A 22,504-nucleotide genomic window follows, 5' to 3' on the forward strand; every position below is an offset into this window, starting at 1 on the left:
AAATGCTACCCTACACTAGATGCAATAGTGGCATCAAGTTCTCTAAAGTTTTATGAAATATTATAAAATTTTATAAAATTTCATACAATTATATAAAATTTTATCTAATTATTACTCCCCTTTTGAGATCTTACTTTATAAAATTGTATAAAATTGTATAAATTTGTATAAGATTTTATAAGATCGCATATAATTTTATGAAATCGTATACAACTTTATAAAATTTTATAAAATTTCATCTACATATTACTTCTCTTCTAAGGACTTACTTCATAAAATTATATAAAATTGTATAAGATTGTATAAAATTTTATATAATTTTATAAAATCGGATAAAACTTTATAAAATTTCATACAATTATATCAAATTTCATTTAATTATTACTTCCCTCACTAAGATCTTACTTTATAAAATTTTATAAGATTGTATAAAAATTTATATAATTTTATGAAATTGTATAAAAGTATATACAATTTCATAAAATCTTATAAAATTTCGTACAATTATATCAAATTTCATTTAATTATTACTTCCCTCACTAAGATCTTACTTTATAAAATTTTATAAGATTGTATAAAAATTTATATAATTTTATGAAATTGTATAAAAGTTTATACAATTTCATAAAATCTTATAAAATTTCGTACAATTATATAAAATTTTATCTAATTATGACTTCCCTTTTAAGATCTTACCATATAAAATTTTATAAAATTTTATAAAATTCTATGAAATTTGATAAAATTATATAAAATTATATGAAATTCTATGAAATTTCGCTGTACAGTCTTATAAAATTGTATAAAATTTTATATAATTTTATACAATTGTGTAAAACTTTATAAAATTTTGTTATATTTTATACAATTTTATAAAATGTCATACAATTTTATAAAATTACATTTATTTATTACGTTCCTTACTCAGATCTTACTTTATAAAATTTTAGAAGATTTTATAAAATTTTTGAAGATTTTATAAAATTGTATAAAATATTATAAAATTTTATTAAATTATATGAATTTTTATAAAATTTTGCTGTAAAATCTTATAAAATCTTACAAAATTTTATAAAATTGTGTAAAATTTTATATTATTTTATAAAATTTTATAAAAACATTTTTTCCCGGGTTAGTAGAAAACTTGGAAAAAAATTTAGATAATTCATCATCAGCTGTATGTAATGTCGATGATGAGCTGGATGAAATACTTTTTTCCGTAGGTCGATGAGACGTTGATGAACTCGAGATTTCCCGATGTATTCCTGAAATCAAATTAATTCCTATTATTAATTATAAAAAAAAAGGAATAATTGTTTGTGATTCAAAAAATAAAAGTAGCTGTAAAACAGCTGATATTTAAATAGAGTTGTTTGTTTCTAATACAAACAACTTCTCGAAAATCTAAAATAATGCTTACCAGCTGAAGATTTAGAAACATTTTCATCAAGTGCGTTGCAATTCCAAAGGATATGGTCTGGAACAATTGTTAAAAGGAGTTGCTCACCTCTGGATTCTTTAGAGTGAGCTAATTCTAACAATATGTCATCCTCATCTATGTCCGTAAAATCCTCTGTGTATATCTGTTAAAATAATCGAAACTATGAATTTCACATACACATACAAATTTTTCTTTATTGAAGTTGAATATTTTTTTAACCATTAGTTGATGAAAGAAAAATATAATTAAATCGAGAAAATAAATATTTTTTTAATGATCGGATTATTTTGTGATTTGGTTATCGCAAGTTTTTTTGAATAAATTGTTTAATTTCAAATGAATTATTATTTTTAGATTTTCTATAATTGTTATTACAGGTCAATTTATTTTATTGAAAAATATCCTCGCCTTCTTAATAATCATGAAATTTCTGTACTAATAATTGTAATAAAAATACCTTATAGTTTTCATCTGTTAGTTTTAACTTAGTTCTTGCAGAAGATATAAGTCCATCAATCGTTGCAGCCCTGATTATTTTTCGTTTACTCGGTTTATCGTATCGTGCAACCTTGAATAATGCAGCCATGGTATGTATCGGTTTCTGTAGTCAATCAGCTTTAAAATCAGTTTTTATTTACTTATGAATTTTCTAGATTATTTTGAATGAATTATTAATATGTTTTCATTCATACGCATTAAAAATAAATATAAATTACTTTGTTAATTTTTATTTACAACGTTATACGATAATAGATAATTCTGGTTTTATATCATTTGTGCAGAAATAGAATAATTTATTACGTTAAAAAAATTTTCAATAAATATTAATATTGTCTGTGAGCAGTAAGACTAATTAAAAAATATTGCTGAAAATTAAATTATAGGCTTATTTTAATGAAAAAAAAAAAATTTTTTTTTATAAACTGTACTCGACTAATCCAAATTTTGGTTTTACAAATGAAAAAGTGCTTATATCATAAATGAGTAGTTTTTCAAAAGAAACAAGTTGACTAAATGCTATACATTTGTACTCTAGTACTTTTCCTAATTTATACGCGCCTAAGTATGGTATGAATTCAGTTCCTAAAACTTCAACAACAAAGTACACTTCGATATTATCATATAGAATGATACTGATTTTGCCCACGACTATTTTGTAACGATATCCTCCTCTTGAAATAAATAATCCATCTCCGTTACGATATGCAATGCCATTCTTGACTATTTCATGACACTTTACTGTTTCATTACAGAACGCCATGTTTGACAAAGCTTGTTGAATCGTTTCATTGTATAATTCCAAATTAAGCTTTACGTTACTTTCCAAGTCAATGTCAGAATTAATATCTCCACCCAAACGTATAAAACATTGGTACAGCTCATGCTTAATACAAAGAGATTTCGTAACATTTATGAAATTTTTTTAAAATCGCATGGCTCGTGTCATAAAACAATGCTTGCTTTCACTACGTAGTGTCCAAGATTTCATTAATGGTCCAAATTGATGGATAAGAGCCGGATAATGCATAAAATAGTGGTGTTTAGGACGAAGAGGCTGTGAAAACAATGACCTACGTAACTCAATATAATCACGAATGAGTATATCTAGATAAACAATGCAAGTTTCATGAATCGCAGGAGCACATACTATTTCAATAATTTCTGATAGCAATAAAACACATTTCCATGTATCATTATCAACGTCATCAATTTTATCATAAATAATCAACGGCAATAATCGAATAAATGCCCATACCTGACAAGCAGCACCTGAGATTCTTTGAGATTTAGCTGAAACGGAACATAATTTATCTCTTTGATCTTCGGGAGGATATTTAAAAGTTTCTATTCTACGATTCAAAAGTTTGTATGAAAACCAGTTCTGTTTTATAAGATCGTCAAGAAACAATTTAAGGTCGTATGCGAGTACACCTTCGAATATATCATGCCCCAGGCAAGGAGGTAAGCCAGGAAGACAAACATGATAAAATCCTAACTTGTTAAAGACAGAATTAAATTTAATTCCTTTAATTATTAACAGCTTTTTAATCATTCTATTTCTCATTTGAACGCATCTTTTTTTGTGATCTAGACGCTCTACAACTTGTTTGTATGATTCTATTGTTCTCATAGGATAAGTTTTAAACACTCCATTATCTGTTTGGAATGATTTTCTATTTACCAAGCAATAACGACAAAAGTATTCAGCTTTGCTGAAATTTTCAACATATCCTCCTAACCCGTGGCTTCCAAGATTATCTCCAGTTATAAATACTAACGATCCTTTAATAAACTGATTTGGCGTAAATTCTACGCCGACAGTTTCTATTTCTTTTAAGTCAGCAACAATCTTACCAAAAATTTTTTCGTGGTTGAATATTTTCTCTTTGCATAATGCTACAAGATACATAAAGTTGACATGAGATCTTATTCGTTCCGGAAAATTTCCGATACTTAAATAAACGGCCAAAATTTTATACTTAGTTTTAGCAGAACCTATTGGGTTGACTATTTCGAAAGCATCTTGATACAAAATCAGCTGAAGCGCACCCGGATTTTCTTGAAAAAATTTATTGTTTTTAAATACGGCTCCACCTGTAAAATCTCTTAAGATTTTAACATTGTTTTTTGGAAGATCAAATTTTAATTCAGGAGCTAAAGACTTATTATAAAATAAATTTTTTAAAGTTTCTTTAAGTGGAACATAGTGGTAAAATTGTTTTTTACAATTTTTAGCAGGCAGTGAAATTTGAATCGGATTTACATAAGGAAAATTTTTTTGGTAAAATTTTTTGCGCTTGAAACTAGTTCCCAATGTGTCTTCAAGATTATTAAATAGATTGTCTTCTAAAGACATATCGATAATCTCTTTTATCGAGTCCGCCCGTATATTACATTGTTTTAAATTTATAGACAAATTATTTTTCATAACTTCCTCATTTTTTTTAGTCATTTGACAAATTTCAGCTGCAATATATTGAACAGTAGACGCCGGTAAACTGAATTTGAATTCCAATTTCAAAAAGAAGTGGGCTAAATTCATTAAAAAAATATCTGAACTATTTTCTTTATGGTATTGATCATGATCTTCGATATATAATGTCTTGTCTGCCGAATTATCATGATTTTCGACAATAAGATTAGGAGCGTCTACATTATTACTATTATTATTCGAACCAGCCGATAATACTTGTACAGCTGTTTTATCTTTAATATTTTTATGGTATTTTGAAATATGGGATGAAAATGAGTTAACTTGATTGTAAGTTCTCTCGCAGTTTAAATAACCACACTTAATAGTGATACCATCATAAATGTGCTTTTTCAAATGAATTATCATATGCTTTTGATCTGTATATTTTTGAGTACATGATTTTACTGTACATTCCTGAGATATGAGACTATTATTTTTGACAGGTGGAGATATGTCAGGGGTTACTTTTGTAATGTGGCAACGACGGACATGGCTTAATAAGGATGTTTGAACAGTACTGGGAAAACTAACTAATAATTAATAAATAAATTATTTATTAGTTAATAATCAGGGACAACTAACTAATAATTAAACTTGAAAATATTAAAAACCTAAAAATATTATTATTAAATAAATTTAATTTTTTTAAACAATTTTATGAATTATACGATAAAATAATTTTCCATGATGAATCAGGGGAAACTAACTAATAATTAAGTTTAATTATTAGTTAGTTTTCCCTGTTTCAGTTTAATAATAAAAAATCATTTTATCGTATTATTCATGATATTGTTCAAAAAAATAAAATTTGTTTAATAATAATCTTTTCAATTGTTATTTTTAATTATGACTGACTGAAGCTGCAATATAGCCTGAGACGCGCGGCCGCGCACTGTATTGAGAACGCCCGGCACCCGGCGTGCGGTGATAAATAAATTCATATTGTTTAAACTAATCGCGAGCAGTGAAATATTCTTTAGGGATCTTAAACTTTAATAAATAACGCATGTAACCGATGAAAAAGAACTTGATTTTCTTACCGAGAAGTCAATGAATTTTTTAATTTGTTTACTTAAAAGTTAATTAACAATAGGATAATAAATAATTCAATAGGATAAATAAATATTTCAATAAAATATAGATATTTGACCATAAATCCTGAAAATTTAATGAATTTATCTTTAAATCTATTGTTTAATTAAAAGCACTCAAAATTTTCACTGTGAAAAAAATTATTGTTAAAATGAAAATTTTGAAACATCGTTTGGGGGATTTTATCATAGTGACTACTTAAGAAAAAAATACATAGACTTAATTTTTATGATGAATTGGAAAATTTGGGGTCCACTTGACGAGATCTTACTCAATTATAAAAATTAATTTTTTCCCATCATTATAATATATCTGATTAATTCATGATTTAAAATATCATATATAAAGTAGAATTATAATGAAAGGTTAAAAAAATATAAAAAACGTGGCTTCCGGGATAAAGGAGAATACAACCCTAGTGATTCGATTAAATAATTTTTAAAATTATATATATTTTTTTTTTATTTTATCTAATTGAAGAGAAAGTTGTCTATTAATATTATAATATTATTATTATGGAATTTAAAATAAGAAACTAATCTCAAACATAAATGAAAAAAAAAAAAATTGATGTGACCATCTTTCCATATTTTTTCCAATAATTGAATAGTTAAAAAAGCAAACGAGCTTTCGAATAGTCACTGACGAGTAGTATGGTTTAAAAGTTAAGAATTTTTGTTTATTTTAATTCTTCATGTTAAATATTTATCAAAAGTAAAATAATTATTAAATATTTTAATTAATGACGATCATCTTGTTTTAAAACTGATACTATTCAGTCTATGATACTGGAATTAATCGATGCCTGGTAATTTTTCAAAAACATCTAAATCGTAAATTATGATGAGAAAAATATTTTAAAAAATTGCACACGTAAAAACTAGAGAAAAATGAAGAATGCAATTTTTCAATAAAAATTTTTGGTAGTGATTTATTCGTTGAAAGAAAACAAAAAATTTATAAATGTCTACTCACTTCAGTAATATTTTAACCAATTATATTTATGATTGAAAAAAAATTTTTTTTTTAGAATAAGAAGACGTAATTATCAACATGCAAGTACTGATGCGTTCAATACTTTATAATCATTATATAATGATATTATAAATAGCATAAAAATAATTATTCACAAGAAATTAAATCGGAAGACAAAAATTATAAAATATAATATTAAAATTAGCCAACATCTAACAAATTTTTCGGAATAATTTTAATAAATAAACTATTATCAGAAAAAAAACATTTAATGAATAAACATGTAGAAATTAAAACTAATAAATTTTTCAAATACTTTTTTAGTAGTGATTTCTTCGTTAAAGAAAAAAAAAAAAACTTGAAATTTCTTGACATTGGTCAACTTCAGTTTTATTATAAAATTGTTGTTTAAATAATACGGAGATAAATTTATGGAACGTACTTGATATCGATCACGAAGACAATAACTTTTTTTCTTCAGTCGAGATGTAATTAAAATTATAATTATCAAAGAACACTCTTCAAGCTTCACAATTCCACTTTTTTTTATTAATTAATCTGCACAATAACTTTACTTTGAATAATCAAAAATAAATCAATTTCTCACGGCAAATATCCACTGTACTTGATGCGTGACAAGACACGATTGAGTTTCTATGAGTTCTTTTCCTAATACCCAACGACTTAGCGCCTCTTTGTTTGTTTGTCCAAAAAGAAGGGGTGAGGGGAAATTTATAACAGCGTCCACTCTGGACGATCCGACACCACTAATGTAACTCGTACTGGCACGTGGCCCTATTGGGACGATAGCCGGTAAGGAAAAAAAAAATATAACTCGTACCACACGAAATGATGCCTATAGTACACAACATAATGTATTCAAGTTGTTTACCCTTAGAGGAAACGGTGATTGGTCCAAGCTTGGTAAACGACTGGCGCAACTCTACATAACTTTGGGACAAGAGTTAAATCGAAGCTTGGCCCAAGCCAGTCCTAGTCTCGAAATGATAACCTCCTCCCAAGCTTGGCTGCCAGACTTGTGTCACGACTGTTGCTAAATAAGCACCTATGCTTATTAAAAATAAATTGAAAAAAAAAAAAAAAAATATTAGTAGACATGTGCGGGATGGTAACATATGGAAATAAATTTGTATACAGAGAAATCAGGTGGATCGATGAAACTAATTTTTTTTTTTGCATTTGCTGGGTCTCGAACCTGGTCCTTCATGACTGCTAGGCAAGCGTCTTATCCACTAGGCTGTTACGCTGTTCACAGAAGTCAGGAGTTTTTAGGTACCATTTGTTATTTAGACTGGTAAAGTAAGGCTTGTCACTTGTATGATGGCTGAACCTTGTCCCAAGACTGGCAAACCAAGACTCATCACTTGAACGTTGGTCGGATCTCGGACCAACCTTGGGAGGCCGAGCCTCGGTAGCCCAGTAATGTGCCAAGACTGGCCCCGTTGTCAATATTTTTTTTCCTACAAGGGTACTCGAAATGAATATGACGCTTTTGGTTTTTACGAACGGACGTTTTTGCTAGATTATAAGTAAGAATAATACTAAAAAATAGTATATAAACAAATGTATACAATGCAAATGTTCTCTCAGTATTTAAATACTTTTTTTTAATTTTATTATTGATAGATTAAAATAATTTAAATTTTTATCATAATTATCATTTTATGTTTTTATAAATTATAAATTATATGAATAATAATCATTTGTATATGGGGCATTCCATGCCAAATCACCGAGGTTTCGGCCCGACCCCCTTCGATTTCGCTGAAAATTTTTCATCATTTTCTACCCTACCAAAGACATTTTCCTGAATTTTTTCAGATTTTTTTACCCAACCCAAAAAAAGTTACGAATTTTTGAAAAAAAACGCTCTTTTTTTTTCAAATTGCTGTAACTTTGACACAAATTGACCTTTTGGGACTTTTTTTTTTTTGAAAAATTTTGTTTTTAATTGTAGTTTTCAGAAAAAAATACAAAAAATTTTCCAGAAGTCACGATATATAAAATATTTCAGTTTTTTCAATAAAACCGTAATTTTTTCGAAGTCGGAAACCTTCGATTCTCAATTTTTTTGTCTCAAAAAAAACTTCAACCAAGACAGTATTTAACCCCGCCATTCCCATTTTGTGCCGACTTTCCTTTATATTTTTTTTTTTCGATTAAAATTAAAAAAATTTCTAAATTTGGCTTATTTTTTATGACTTTGCGCTGAAGTTTCTTTGGATTGTTTTTAAAAGCTCAGAAGTTGAATAAAATTGGACAATAACAACCGTAAAGTGTATTAGGGGCAAGAATTTATTTTTTCGGAAGAAAATTCCCAATTTTTAAATACAGTGAAACCTAAACCTACAGTTAACCTTCTCACTAAGACAATTTATAGATAAACTCAGAAAAATATCGATAGCCCGAACTGAGAATCGAACCTAGACCATGTCGGTATCGCGCCGAGTGCTCTACCAGTTGAGATATCCGGTACTATACTATATTCCGTTCAATTTGATCTAAAATTGTCTATAAGGCTATCGATATTTTTCTCAGTTTATCTATAAATTGTCTTAGTACACTGAAAAAAAAGTTTTTTTCCACCTAGAAAATTTTTCCCTCCCGTAAAGAACCTGGTATTCTAGTTTTTAAAATACCAAAGTTTTTTTCCCACACTAATAAGTATTCTGATTGCTAAAAAACTCGGTTTCCTTCTCAGCAAAATACCAAAATAAAAAATATGGCTGACTTAACCTCACTCAGTTGACACATATTTAAGTAATGTTTATTTTTCTACGAGCCTTTTTTTAATAATATTAAATTAACTACTAATTTGAAAAGTTGTATTTATAATAAAATTACTGGAAAATTAAATTTCTACAAAATGTAGTGATTAGGATGTAATTATAATTACTGCGGTTGCTATGGTAACGCAGCATTAAGTTTTAGCTCTAGAAAAAACTTAGGTATTCTCAGGGGAAAAATACCAGTTTTTTAATATTAAGAAACTTATACTGGATATTAAAATACTCTGATAAAAATATTTTGTATCCTGGGAGGAAAAAAACTTTTTTTTCAGTGTAAGAAGGTTAATTGTAGGTTTAGGTTTCACTGTATTTAAAAATTGGGAATTTTCTTCCGAAAAAATAAATTCTTGCCCCTAATACACTTTATGGTTGTTATTGTCCAATTTTATTCAACTTCTGAGTTTTTAAAAACAATCCAAAGAAACTTCAACGCAAAGTCATAAAAAATAAGCCAAATTTAGAAATTTTTTTAATTTTCATCGAAAAAAAAAAATATAAAGGAAAGTCGGCACAAAATGGGAATGGCGGGGTTAAATACTGTCTTGGTTGAAGTTTTTTTTGAGACAAAAAAATTGAGAATCGAAGGTTTCCGACTTCGAAAAAATTACGGTTTTATTGAAAAAACTGAAATATTTTATATATCGTGACTTCTGGAAAATTTTTTGTATTTTTTTCTGAAAACTACAATTAAAAACAAAATTTTTCAAAAAAAAAAAAGTCCCAAAAGGTCAATTTGTGTCAAAGTTACAGCAATTTGAAAAAAAAAGAGCGTTTTTTTTCAAAAATTCGTAACTTTTTTTGGGTTGGGTAAAAATATCTGAAAAAATTCAGGAAAATGTCTTTGGTAGGGTAGAAAATGATGAAAAATTTTCAGCGAAATCGAAGGGGGTCGGGCCGAAACCTCGGTGATTTGGCATGGAATGCCCCATATATGGGTCATTCCACCAAATAAAATTATTTTTACGGGGCGACCCTCGTCGATTTGGTTCAAACTTTGTGGAGTCGTTCTATATATTAAAAAAAAAATTCTCTGAAAATTTGAGCCTTTTATATGCAGCTGTTTCAAAGTTATGATTTTTTGAATTTTTTAAAAATTTTTGTTTTCAACTTTTTCATTAATTTTTTTAAAGGAGAAAATTTTTTTTTAAAAATGAGCACATAACAGTTTTTCGTAGGAAAAATTCTCAGCTTTCCAATAAAAATATCTATTTTTCATTTTACGTTACAAAAGACCTTTTAAAATTCGATTAAAGACGAAAAAACGATTTTCATGACTGTGCGGCGCTTGATACATCTAATTTGATATTTTTTTCTGAAAGCTGAGACTTTTTCCCACAAAATATGTGATTTTCACGATGTGCATATTTTTTGTTTGAATAAAATTAAATAAAATATAAACTCTCTATGATTAAAAAACGTTAATTCTTATTTTTTTTTGAGGATGGTGATACATTTTTACCACATATATATCCTAAGCTATCAACAATAAGTGAGATAGGGTGCACTGCTTGTGTTTCTTTTACCGTTTATGACTTAAAGTATCGTACGTCTAAAACATTTATTTTCTAAAAGAAGTCATCATTCCCTGATTAAACGTAACGATTCGAAACGATTTGTAATGTTAAATGCCCATAAAAAGGGTGATTCAAAAGTATTCAAAGTATTCAAAAGCCTTAAAAAGTATTTAAATTTTTTTTTCAATCGTTTTAAGTCGTTTCTTTCAATAAATGATGGTTATAACAGTGAAATCAACGCTGGTAAAATTTTGAATAGCCCGGATGTATAAATTTTGCGGTGTGAGGATATGTTTCCGGGTATGGATCTGCAGTAAAGCTCTAAAAACAAAAATTATAAAACCATTTTTCATGATACCAGCATCAATGGTTCAAGTCCAGGAATTATATCGTAATTTGAACTTTGATTCTTGTGTTTTGTTCAATAGTGATTTCAGACTATTGATGTCATCTGCGTTAATGACAGTTCTGACTTTGTAATCAAGTTTTATAAAAATTTGTGTGCATAATCAATAGTATTTATGGTTTCTGTTTAATTATAAATTGCAAAGCATAAGTTAGGCGTACACTAATGGTTGATCGCACCATTGGTCTTAATATAACTTGATTCTATCTGGCTGCTGACACTGATAATAATTTTCAATGCAGGTAATCATGAAAAAAATAGTGTGTAACACTAGATGAAACTCGACTTCAGATTGCAGTTATTGTCAGCTTTTGTCTACGGTTCGGGCAGCCTACTTTACTTTCGTCTGACATCGTTTTGTTTCATCTCTTGCCACACAATGAACTATTACAGTTTGTTAAAACTATAAAATCAATGACTTGTATTTAAATAATTATTGATTTTGTTTAAACAAAAAATATGCACATCGTGAAAATCACATATTTTGTGGGAAAAAGTCTCAGCTTTTAGAAAAAAATATCAAATTAGATGTATCAAGCGCCGCACAGTCATAAAAATCGTTTTTTCGTCTTTAATCGAATTTTAAAAGGTCTTTTGTAACGTAAAATGAAAAATAGATATTTTTATTGGAAAGCTGAGAATTTTTCCTACGAAAAACTGTTATGTGCTCATTTTTAAAAAAAAATTTTCTCCTTTAAAAAAATTAATGAAAAAGTTGAAAACAAAAATTTTTAAAAAATTCAAAAAATCATAACTTTGAAACAGCTGCATATAAAAAGCTCAAATTTTCAGAGAATTTTTTTTTTAATATATAGAACGACTCCACAAAGTTTGAACCAAATCGACGAGGGTCGCCCCGTAAAAATAATTTTATTTGGTGGAATGACCCATATATTTTCGTATTAATACATATTACGTGGAGTTTTAAAAAATTCACGATTCATTTTTTTTAATCAAATTATTGAAAAATGAATTATAGTGTGTATACATAAAAGATTTGAAAAACTGTACGACCAATTTTTCAATTATCTATATAATTACATCAAACATAAATTCAAATATAGAAAAAGTGGCAGATACCCAAGATTAACTGCAGTGCTATTATCTTTGGAAAAATTAGTTGTCAACAAAACTTGATATGTAGTCAGTAATTTGTATAAAAAAAATATATATATATTAGAGTGGTCCAAAAAAAAAGTTTTTTGGCTATTATTCCAAAAGCTTCTCTAAGGTATAAAAAAAAATCCCTCCAAAGCGCAGCTTGATATCTCAATTCTTCAAGAAGCTCAATACATTTATATTTTCCCATTTAAATAACACGTAAAAAATTTTTTTTTACGATTTCATCTGGTAAAACGACGAAAAAAAATTTTTTCTGTATTTTCCATCAATCATCCTTGTAGGAAATTTAATTCTCTACAAAAAAGTATTGAAATAGTTTTTTCGTAATCCTAACGGTTAAAAAGTTATTGAGCTTTAAGTACTCGTTACTAAGTAAATTTGAAGGAAGATAATTTTAGAGCAACTCTTTAATGGAATTGACACCATTACTAGATAATTTATTTAATTTTTATAGATTTGAAATAATTTTAAACTTTTTGAAAACTTTTTTGGTGACTGCATGTATTTATTTCGAAATTAATCAAACTCTAAACTGTTTATAATAATTAAATAATTTAATAATCGTTTATATAATTACGAATAATTTTTCTGTTTACATTTTGGAAATTTTTTCCTATGATCAGCAACTATTTGTAACAGATATTGTTTCGGTTCTTCATCTTTTGTCCCAAATTCATTATATTTTTCAATTAAAGCTACAAATAACTGTAGTATTTGCGGATGGATACTGAATTTAATTGTCTTCATATCTAATTAAATTGTCTTTTATTGCGAATATTTAAAGCTCAACAACTTTTTACCCGTTAGGATTACGAAAAAACTAATTCAATACTTTTTTGTAGAGAATTAAATTTCCTACAAGAATAATTGATTAAAAATTCAGAGAAAAATTTTTTCGTAGTTTTACTGAATGAAAACGTAAAAAAAAAATTTTTTACGTGTTATTTAAATGGGAAAATATAAATGTATTGAGCTTCTTGAAGAATTGAGATATCAAGCTGCGCTTTGGAGGGAATTTTTTTTATACTTAAGAAAAGCTTTTGAGATAATAGCTCTTGAAAAAAAAAATAAAAAATGTTTTTTTTGGACCACTCAAATATATATATATATGGGGCATTCCACGCCAAATCGACCACTTTTGACTTCGACCCCTTTAGATTTGGCTGAAAATTTTTTCTCTTTTTCTACCTGATCAAAAACGTTTCTCATAATTTTTTCAAATTTTTTCACCCAACCAAAAAAAAGTTATGAATTTTAGAAAAAAATGGCTTTTTTTATTTTAAATAGCTATAACTTTTTCAAAATTCAACTGATTGGGACATTTTTTTTTTTTCAAAATTTTCGTTTTTAAATTTACTTTTTGAAAAAAAATTATTGCAACCTATCTTCATTGTTTTTTTGTAGATATTTGGAAAAAATAAAAAATTTTTCGATGTTTACCATTTTTGATTTTTGATTTTTTTTTTTTATATGAAACTTTGACATTTTCTGCAAATCCTCAAATTTCTTCAGAGTAGTGTTTTTTCGATTTATATTTATTTTTTCCAATTGAAAAAAAAATTTTTTTATAACTAGCCTTCTTTCTCATTACACCACGCTTAAAATTTTTGAGAGTGCTCAGAGAACTTTTAAATTTGGAAAAAAAAATAAAAACAATAAATTTAAATGGTAATCATCGAAATAATTTGAATTTTTGAATTTGTAAAATGCTTTTTTTTAATTCTCGATACGATCATTTTTCACCAAGTTACAGCCTTCCAAAAATCACTAAAAAATTTATAAAATTTTTCTGCTCCTTTAATTTTTTGCATTAGTATATATATATATATATATATATATATATTAGACTATTTCAGAATTCAAAAATTGAGCTGGCGCACATGGGGTTTTCTTTCCCATTTCAAATACACGTGAAAATTTTTTATTTTAGTTTTTCGTTATTAAGACTATAAAAAATTTTTTTTTTTCAATTTTTACCCAGTATATTTTTGTAAGAAATTAAATTTTTTACAAAAAATTTCTGAAGCATTATGGGCTTCAAACGAGCTGGGAAACAGTTAAGAGGCTTTAAAGATCAACAAAAACTTACCTTCCACCATGTTGAGTTTTTTTTAATTTATTTTAGATTTTTATTCTATCAAAAATTTTTCGCTTCAAATTTTGATCAGCCTGTTGTAGGAAATTTAATTTTCTATAAAAATTAACTGATATTTAATTTACGTCAAACGTATAAGAAAAAGTTACAGAGTTTTAAATGTCAACGAAAACTGAAGTTTAAAAGAAGGATTTTTTTTTTTATTTTCACCCAGCACTTAAAATTTTAAAAGTCATCAACATTGTTATATTACTATAATTCAACACCATCTAGATTTATGAACAAATATTAATGCATTGAAATTTAATTACTTCTGCAAATTAATTGGTTCATTTTTAAAAAACTGAATAAATCCTGTAAAAATAAAAAATGAAAAATATTTTGCGTTGATCGAGTATTAAAAAAAAAAAATTTTTTATTTTTTAAACTTCACTTTTTGTTGACATTCAAAGCTCTGTAACTTTTTTCTCATAAATTTTACGTACATAATGTATGAGATACTTTTTGTAGAAAATCGAATTCCTTGTAAGCACGTGCTCGCCAATATTCGAAAAAAATTTTTTTTTGCTAGACTAAAAATAAATAATAATAAAATAAAATTTAACACTGAGGAAACTAAATTTTTGTTGACCTCTGAAGCCCCGTAACTCTTTGCCAGTTCGTTTAAAGCGCATAATGCTTCAACACTTTTTTGTAAAAAATTTAATTTTCTACAAGAATACACGTGGTGAAATTAAAAAAAAAATTTTTTCTAGTCTTAACAGCGAAAAACTAAAATGAAAAATTTTCACGTGTATTTTAAATGAGAAAGGAGAACTCCCTTTGTGATAGCTCAATTTCAAATACATCTGGCTGAAATTCGGCGAAGATTTTTTTTATAGTGTAAAGTTACTTTTGAGCCCATAAGACGTTGAAAAACAACATTAATTTATTGATTTATTATTTTTTTTTTTTTTTGGGACACCTTAATATGTATTAGGCTGTAATATTAGGATGATACAAAAAAGTCGACTATTTATTTTTTAGCCCGCATTGAAATATTTTCGAATTCAAAAAAGACGCCTATGAGAACCAGAGCTCTTTGTTTTAGTATTTAAAGGTCACGCATCGCAGATTTCTATTTTCCGATTAAATATCAAGGGAAATTTTTTTTTTTTTTTTTTAAATATTGTATTAATTAATATAAATTACTGTGGAGTCATAAGGATGTCTTTATTTTTTTTTTAAATTTAATATGAGTCATTCGTATTTCTAGAAATCGAAAAAGTTGGTTTGGAACAAGTGTTTTTATATGATATTTTATTGTAGAAATAAAGACAAAAAAATTCAACACAACTGAGGTTTATACTCGCAACTCATGTTGGACAGACAAATCACCCCATAACTATCATAATACGACGCTGCATTAATAAAACTACACCTTGCATGAAAACTTCATTGATGACTCTAAGTGAGGAAAAAATAATAAATATTTAATATAATAAATATCAGACTCAAAAAAGTCGAAGACTCGAGTTCTATTAGAAATTTTATACAAACTTCAAATTTTCAGAAATTGTAAATATCAATTAATAACATACGACCCGCTGATTTTTTATTTAAACGAAAAAATAAAAAATTGTTCAGTTGTATGTATACATAGAAGAGAAAAAAACATTTGAAAAATTACGAGAAGTTTGTAAATTTTAAAAGATTTTGATAGAAATTCAGCAAACAATTTTTTAAATTACAACGTACGGTGGATGAATAAAAATCCTTAGTAAAATTACAATACATAATGTACTTTTACAATCGAAAATTTAAAAATACAAAAAAAAATTACTGAATTTTTAATGTTATTATTGTAATTTCAATTAATAGTTTGGTTTGTAATTTTACAAAAAATTCTAGTAAGCCAAATTACAAACAAAGTTTGTAAATTGAAAAAGATTTTTATAGAAATTCGGCAAACAATTTTGTAAAATTACAACGTGCGTTGAATGAATAAAAATTCTTATTAAAATTACAATACATAATGTACTTTTACAATCGACAATTTAAAAATACAAGAAAAATTACTGAATTTTCAATATTATTTTTGTAATTTCAATTAATAGTTTGGTTTGTAATTTTACAAAAAATTCATGTAACCCAAATTACAAACAAAGTCTGTAAATTTAAAAAGATTTTTACAAAAATTCATTGAACATCTCTGTAAAATTACAAAGCATGTAGGATTTTCACGTTAAGATTGTAGAATTACAGTATATTTTTGTAAGTTCCCTAACATGCATTAGAAAATTACTAGAATTGTATTATAATTTTGCATTAGTAAACATAAATTTGTAATTTTACTCAACCTTTGTGTTGTAAAAAATTTGTAATTTTACAAACATTTTTAACAGTGCACCGCTCAGTTCGACTAGTCGATAATAATTAATTGTTGGTTGTGTTGTCTGGCGACGAGATGTCCAGTCTACCCCTACCGTTGCGCCGTTGAACCAAATTCACCAGGTCACTCTGTTACACAAAAGAAGTAGAAAAACTGGTTAAAACCCCCTACCGAAGGAATCAATAAACTTTATTTCTATCGAAGCAAAAATTCGAACCAATCTGTCTGAATATCATACTACCATCATACTACTATCACACTATCATCGATACTAGGACAAATATCTCTCTAAACTTTACATAAAAACTTGATCAGGAGAGCGGCTAGACTTCACTATAGCATTGAGAGAACTGTACCCAAGACTTGAACGATAAAAACACAAGCACCGATTCACTAGGATTTCTAATAACCTTAAAACCTCTGTGTTTTTCGATTTTTTGAATTGAAGAAAGGTGAATGTATTATCTTCATTGAGAATCCTGATAAGTGAACCAGAGGATCAGATCAAGCGAATGAAGTTTTAGAATATTTATAAATACATCAATAGCTAAATTATTATAATTACTTTTTTCTGGAATAACCTTAGTGAGTAAGTTTGTCATTCCTGGCACTTCTACTTGATTAGAATCCGTTTTTGAAAAATTAGAACTAGATGTAGCAGCTGGACTCTGGCCATTATTACTTATTTCACACTCTTCAATGGTCCCAGGTATAGTTTCTGCCTTTCGTAGATTATTTATAGATTCATTAAAGCTTTTCATATTAATTATTTGGCAAATTGGTCTTGTTGAATCGGTAGACGGAAACTCGTAAGTTTCTTGCTGATCAGTGTTGAGTTGACATGAAGTATCTCTCGCATTAAAAAAATTATTATTTTTTTGCATTGGAGTATACACAAGTTGAGAAATAGTTACAAGGCTAAAAGACGTTAACAAAGTTGATGTACAGTTAGTCAGGTCAGTAAACTGACTTTGATTATGGTGAGGAAAAATTTTGCTTAGGACGGACTTTTGACTCAGAATTTTGGTTTCAATTTTTTTTTATTTGATTTTTTAATTCCGTCTTTTAATTTAGAATTTTCCTTTAGTTGTGTTTTTTTATCGATAATATTAACAGTAAATATTTTATCAGATTTTTGAGCGATTTCTTCATTAGTATTTACAAGAATTTTTCTTAAATTTTCTTCATTATCTTAAAAAATTCAGAAGAAAGCATTAAAAAATGTCTCATTAGTAAAACAAAATAAATATATGTTCGCGTAACTTAAGAAATTAATTATTTGTTTATTTGTTTGAATTTTCGATCCTACAATTACACAAAATAAAGTTAACTTGAATCAAGAAGGAAGATCAAATTTCTTTTGGAGTAACAAGAAGTTTTCTTAAAAAAAAAAAAATTTTTTTTCTTGAAATATCCAACAAGTAAAAAAAAATGAACCCCAGAACGCCCCGATATTTTTGGAACAAATCCACCGATTCAAGCGTTCTTGATGGTAATCGAAAGAGCTCATTGAAACTCAAAACCGATTAAATTTTGAGGTGAATCAGGCAAGTGGTTTATGAGTTATACGCAAAAAACCTACAAAAACTTTTTTTTTCATTTTTATTCGTCGTATAACGTAAACTTTACTACCGATCGACTCCAAAATCTTATCAATTTCAAGTCTTTTTGAGTTCGATTGCCACCAAGAACGTTCACATAAATTGATTCGTTCCAAAAAAATTGTCGGACATAAAAAGTTGACACACACACACACATGGACGTCCATCCGAAAATAGTCAGAACAGCTTTAGAGCATCTCAAAACATCGACATCTGATGAATACTCCATTTTAGAAAATCGGACTGAAACCATTAATTTCCCTTTTTTTAAAAATTTTCAATGTTTAATTTTCATAGCGGGAAGTTAATAAATAAATTTTACGAAGGTAATTAATCATTGAAGTAGTGTTACTCTCAATCGATAGCTAATACTTTCATTTTGGACTTAGACGATCGCTTCGTTATATTGTCTTTCCATAATATTTCCCCTTCACTATATAATTGGCGATATTTCTTTAGTATACTTAGTAAAGGTACGACATCAGTTTGTGCAGAGTCGATCCACCATATCAATGCGTACTTTCTTCGTCGAAGTTTACTCATCATTAAAGATTTTTTTCCTACAGTATTAAATATTTTAGTTAGGGTTTTTATATAATTTAATATTTGATATATTTATGTAACAATACTTTTAAGTCTATATTTGCTAACTGGTTAGCTATTAAATGTTATAGTAAACGGTAAGCTTATAAAATGTTATTAAGCTGACGTTTTAATTCAATCAGTCTTTTGTTATTATTTTTCACTCATTTTTTATTGATGTTTAGTTTGACTCGAATTATATTCAGATTATTGATTTAAAAATAACGATAAGAATGGAAGACGAAAATATAAACGAAGTTGATTTAAATATTAATGATAATAATAACAATGATAATAATAATTATAATAATAATAATATTGATGAAGATGAAGGTGATGTGGATTTAAACGATGACCAGCTATTATACGCCGGAGCATCTATCAATGTAAAAGAAAGTATGCTTTTGATTTTAACTCTTTTGATCAATCATAATCTCACCATGACTTGCGTCGAAGATATCATTCAAGTTATATAGTTACATTGTCCTGAACAAGATTTGGTAAAAAACAGCTCATTTAAATTCAAAAAGTTTTTTAATCTTGAACAAGATGATGAAAGCACACATAAACATTTTTATTGTACGATGTGTGAGCGAGAGTTAGAATCAGAACATAATGACTGTTCACCGTGTGAAAATAGTAAGAATTCTTATTTCATTACAATGCCTATTTTAAAACAATTACAAACGATGATTAGTCGTGACACATTTTTCGAATTATTGCAACATCGTTTCCAAAGAATAGTAAACGATAACGTGATAGCGGACATTTACGATGGGTCTATTTATAAACATTGGTTTGATAATGGATTCTTGCAAGATCCAAGAAATATTTCTTTCAGTTGGTACACTGACGGCATCCCAGTATTCAAATCATCCAAAATTAGTATGAGTCCTTTTTTTCTAACTATCAATGAATTACCATTCCACATTAGAAAATTAAGAGAGAATACCCTGCTACTGGGATTATGGTTTCATAAGGCAAAACCAAATCCTGATCTCTTTATGAGTAAATTTGAAAATCAATTAACTGAGCTCGCTGAAAGAATTGACGTAACATTGCCGAACCATATGGGGTCTACGAGAGTTCGAGGTATTTTAATTTCAAGGACTGCTGATACTCCAGCAAAATCAGACTTCCTCAACTTCAAAAAATTCAACGGTACCTTTGGATGTATGTCATGTTGTACAGAGGGAAAGAATACTGCAACTGCAAATGGATCAACTCATGTCTACCCATACGAAGAACAAATGGTAATGAGAACGTCACCAAACTGTTGTTACGTCCCAGCCTGTATGGCAGATGACGTAGGCTTTTACTTCCTTAATTACCGACCTGAAACCTAACTAATTATATCGAATATCGATAATCTAGTAATTCCAATTATATTTAATTAATCATATAAAATAATATAATATAATAATAGAATAATATTATTTAAGACATTTGAACGTTAAGGATATGAGTAATAGTTGATAAACTTATTTTTCTATATTTTATCAAATATAAATAAGCGCTGACGCCTCGAGTTAATCCTCGAGACGTGCAGCTGCACAAATATCTATTTTGTTTAAGATAGTTTTTGTTAATAGATAAGTGACTCATTTGTTAGTAACAAAAGTGGAGAGATCGTGAGAACTAAGTATTTTCAATAAATATTAGAATGGATCATTCGAGAACATGCGTTATCTCGAATGACCCCTCCATATGACTCGATGCGCGGGTCTGATGCCCAAACGTATTGATAAGAGTTACTCTAGTTTTTCTCGATCAAGAGAAGTCAGTCTGAGATATAGAATCATAGAGAGCAGTCAGGCTCAATATTAAAAACTCAACTTCGTTCTCACATTCTCGAAGCTATTGTTAAGAATAACTTAACAATATTATAACATCAGAATTGTACGTTTCACAAATTCTCCAACTATCTCTTTATTCATTGAATAAAACAGATCCAGATAATATATTTAATAACATATAAATATAACCAGTTTATTTCAACCACCAAATGGTGGCTGTTCAACCCATAATTAATTATTATTTATAATTATATGTAAGTTTCATCACGTCCAATTTAAATCGACCGCTCAACTACGCCAGCGCCAAAACATCAACCAGGACGTAACAACTTATATATAATTAAAATTGGTGGCAGCGACGGATTCGAACAGCCCCCGAATAGACTGGTCAAAATCTCAAAAATCCGAAAATTTTTTTTTAAACAAAAAATTGACATCAAGCTATCAAAGTGAAAAATTAAGTGAGAATTGAAGTGAGTAAAATTAATAATAATAAAAATTCAAATAAACGAAATTAAAATTTCATAAATAATTAAAAGAAAATCATAAAAAAATAATTAGGGGGCAGAGGCAGCCGATCGGTTCATGTGTGGCTCGGGCGATCATCAAAGTTAAGCAGCACCGAGCGTGGTTACTGTTTGGCTGGGTGACCGCTTAGCCATGCATTGAGCTTGATCGGACGTCTCTGTGCGCTAGGCGCGGACTGAAGAGCCAGTGATCGGTAAAATGGGAATTTTATCGATCACTGGAACTTCACCTGCTCCGAAAAATGACAGCTGTACTGGCAAAAGGTTTTCTCTGTGGTTTCCCTTTGCCGCTATACTCCCACGGCAAAAAGGTGGGGTATAGGGCATCACGTAATGATGCAGTACAGAAGCACAAGTCGGTCCACAGCCGCATGAAAAAAAAAAAAAAAAAAAAAAAAAAAAAAAAAAAAAAAAGAGGAGGGAATAGAAAAAGGTAGCGATTGCGATTAAAGGCAAGAAGTGTAAAAGGCATAAATATGCTATACACTGTTAACAATAATAAAAAAAAAAAAAATCATAAAAAAATAATTAAAATAATAATATCGAACATTTAAATTAAAAATTCGGAAATTTTTTTTTAATCTCCGAGATCTGAAATTTAATTTTTTTTCTCGCTCTCATAAAATAATAAATAAAGAAAAGTATATAAAAATCGATTGAAACAAAAATTTAAATTAAAAATTAAAGTCAAGGTAAAATTTTTAGTGAGTGAAGTTAGTGAAAAACAAAAAAAATTTATGATCAAAATTAAAAATAAAACTTCAAGACAATATTCAAAGAGAATATTCAGGTCGAGTAAGCAGAGAACCTGAAAATTGTTTTTTTTGCTGATTCAACCAAATTACCATCATCATTCACGGCTTCCGACGGACAGTTTAACACCAATAAGTGCTGAGAAACCTACAACATCGTGTTACCTGCTGACCTTCGCCATCAACCTTCCGACGGCAACGAAGATCTTCACATCAATCATAATTTATTTTTACAATCATCTAAGTAGTAAGTCGATTTATCGATATCATTCAATTTTGTAAATTTTTTTTTTTTGCGTTATATAAATTTAAAAACATAAATTCAAAAAAAAATGCCTAAAATAGAAGCTATGGAAGTTTCTCTCACAGAAGCAAAAGCTACAATAGAAACATTAGTAAACGAAATCCAAAAATTGAGATCAGATCATGAACAAATAAAAGATACT

The 22,504-nt window shown here is 27.8% G+C and overlaps 1 protein-coding gene across 2 annotated transcripts; it reads right to left on the bottom strand.

The window, feature by feature from the left end:
• Positions 1 to 1,067: 1,067 nt before the first annotated feature.
• Positions 1,068 to 16,838, bottom strand: LOC130677406 (uncharacterized). 2 transcript variants are annotated; one of them, XM_057484157.1, is made up of 4 exons: positions 16,769 to 16,838; positions 1,899 to 2,056; positions 1,421 to 1,583; positions 1,068 to 1,265 (listed from the first exon to the last, which is right to left on the bottom strand). In XM_057484157.1, the coding sequence occupies exons 2-4, from the start codon at positions 2,025 to 2,027 to the stop codon at positions 1,090 to 1,092; spliced, it is 468 nt and encodes a 155-aa protein (XP_057340140.1). In that variant the 5' UTR covers positions 2,028 to 2,056; positions 16,769 to 16,838; the 3' UTR covers positions 1,068 to 1,089. The 2 variants fall into 2 exon arrangements, with proteins under 2 accessions (XP_057340140.1, XP_057340139.1); XM_057484156.1 differs by lacking the exon at positions 16,769 to 16,838 and adding an exon at positions 6,925 to 7,179.
• Between the last annotated feature and the right edge of the window lie 5,666 nt (positions 16,839 to 22,504).

This window comes from Microplitis mediator, chromosome 11 (genome assembly GCF_029852145.1).
Source record: "Microplitis mediator isolate UGA2020A chromosome 11, iyMicMedi2.1, whole genome shotgun sequence".
NCBI lineage: Eukaryota > Metazoa > Arthropoda > Insecta > Hymenoptera > Braconidae > Microplitis > Microplitis mediator.

What these genes read in the sequence shown, in the direction of transcription:
- LOC130677406 (XM_057484157.1), bottom strand. Translation starts at nt 2,027, where the DNA reads ATGGCTGCATTATTCAAGGTTGCACGATACGATAAACCGAGTAAACGA. An exon ending in TAACAGATGAAAACTATAAG is followed by an intron (nt 1,584 to 1,898) that starts GTATTTTTATTA and finishes TTATTTTAACAG; the next exon opens with ATATACACAGAGGATTTTAC. An exon ending in TGTTTCTAAATCTTCAGCTG is followed by an intron (nt 1,266 to 1,420) that starts GTAAGCATTATT and finishes ATTTGATTTCAG; the next exon opens with GAATACATCGGGAAATCTCG.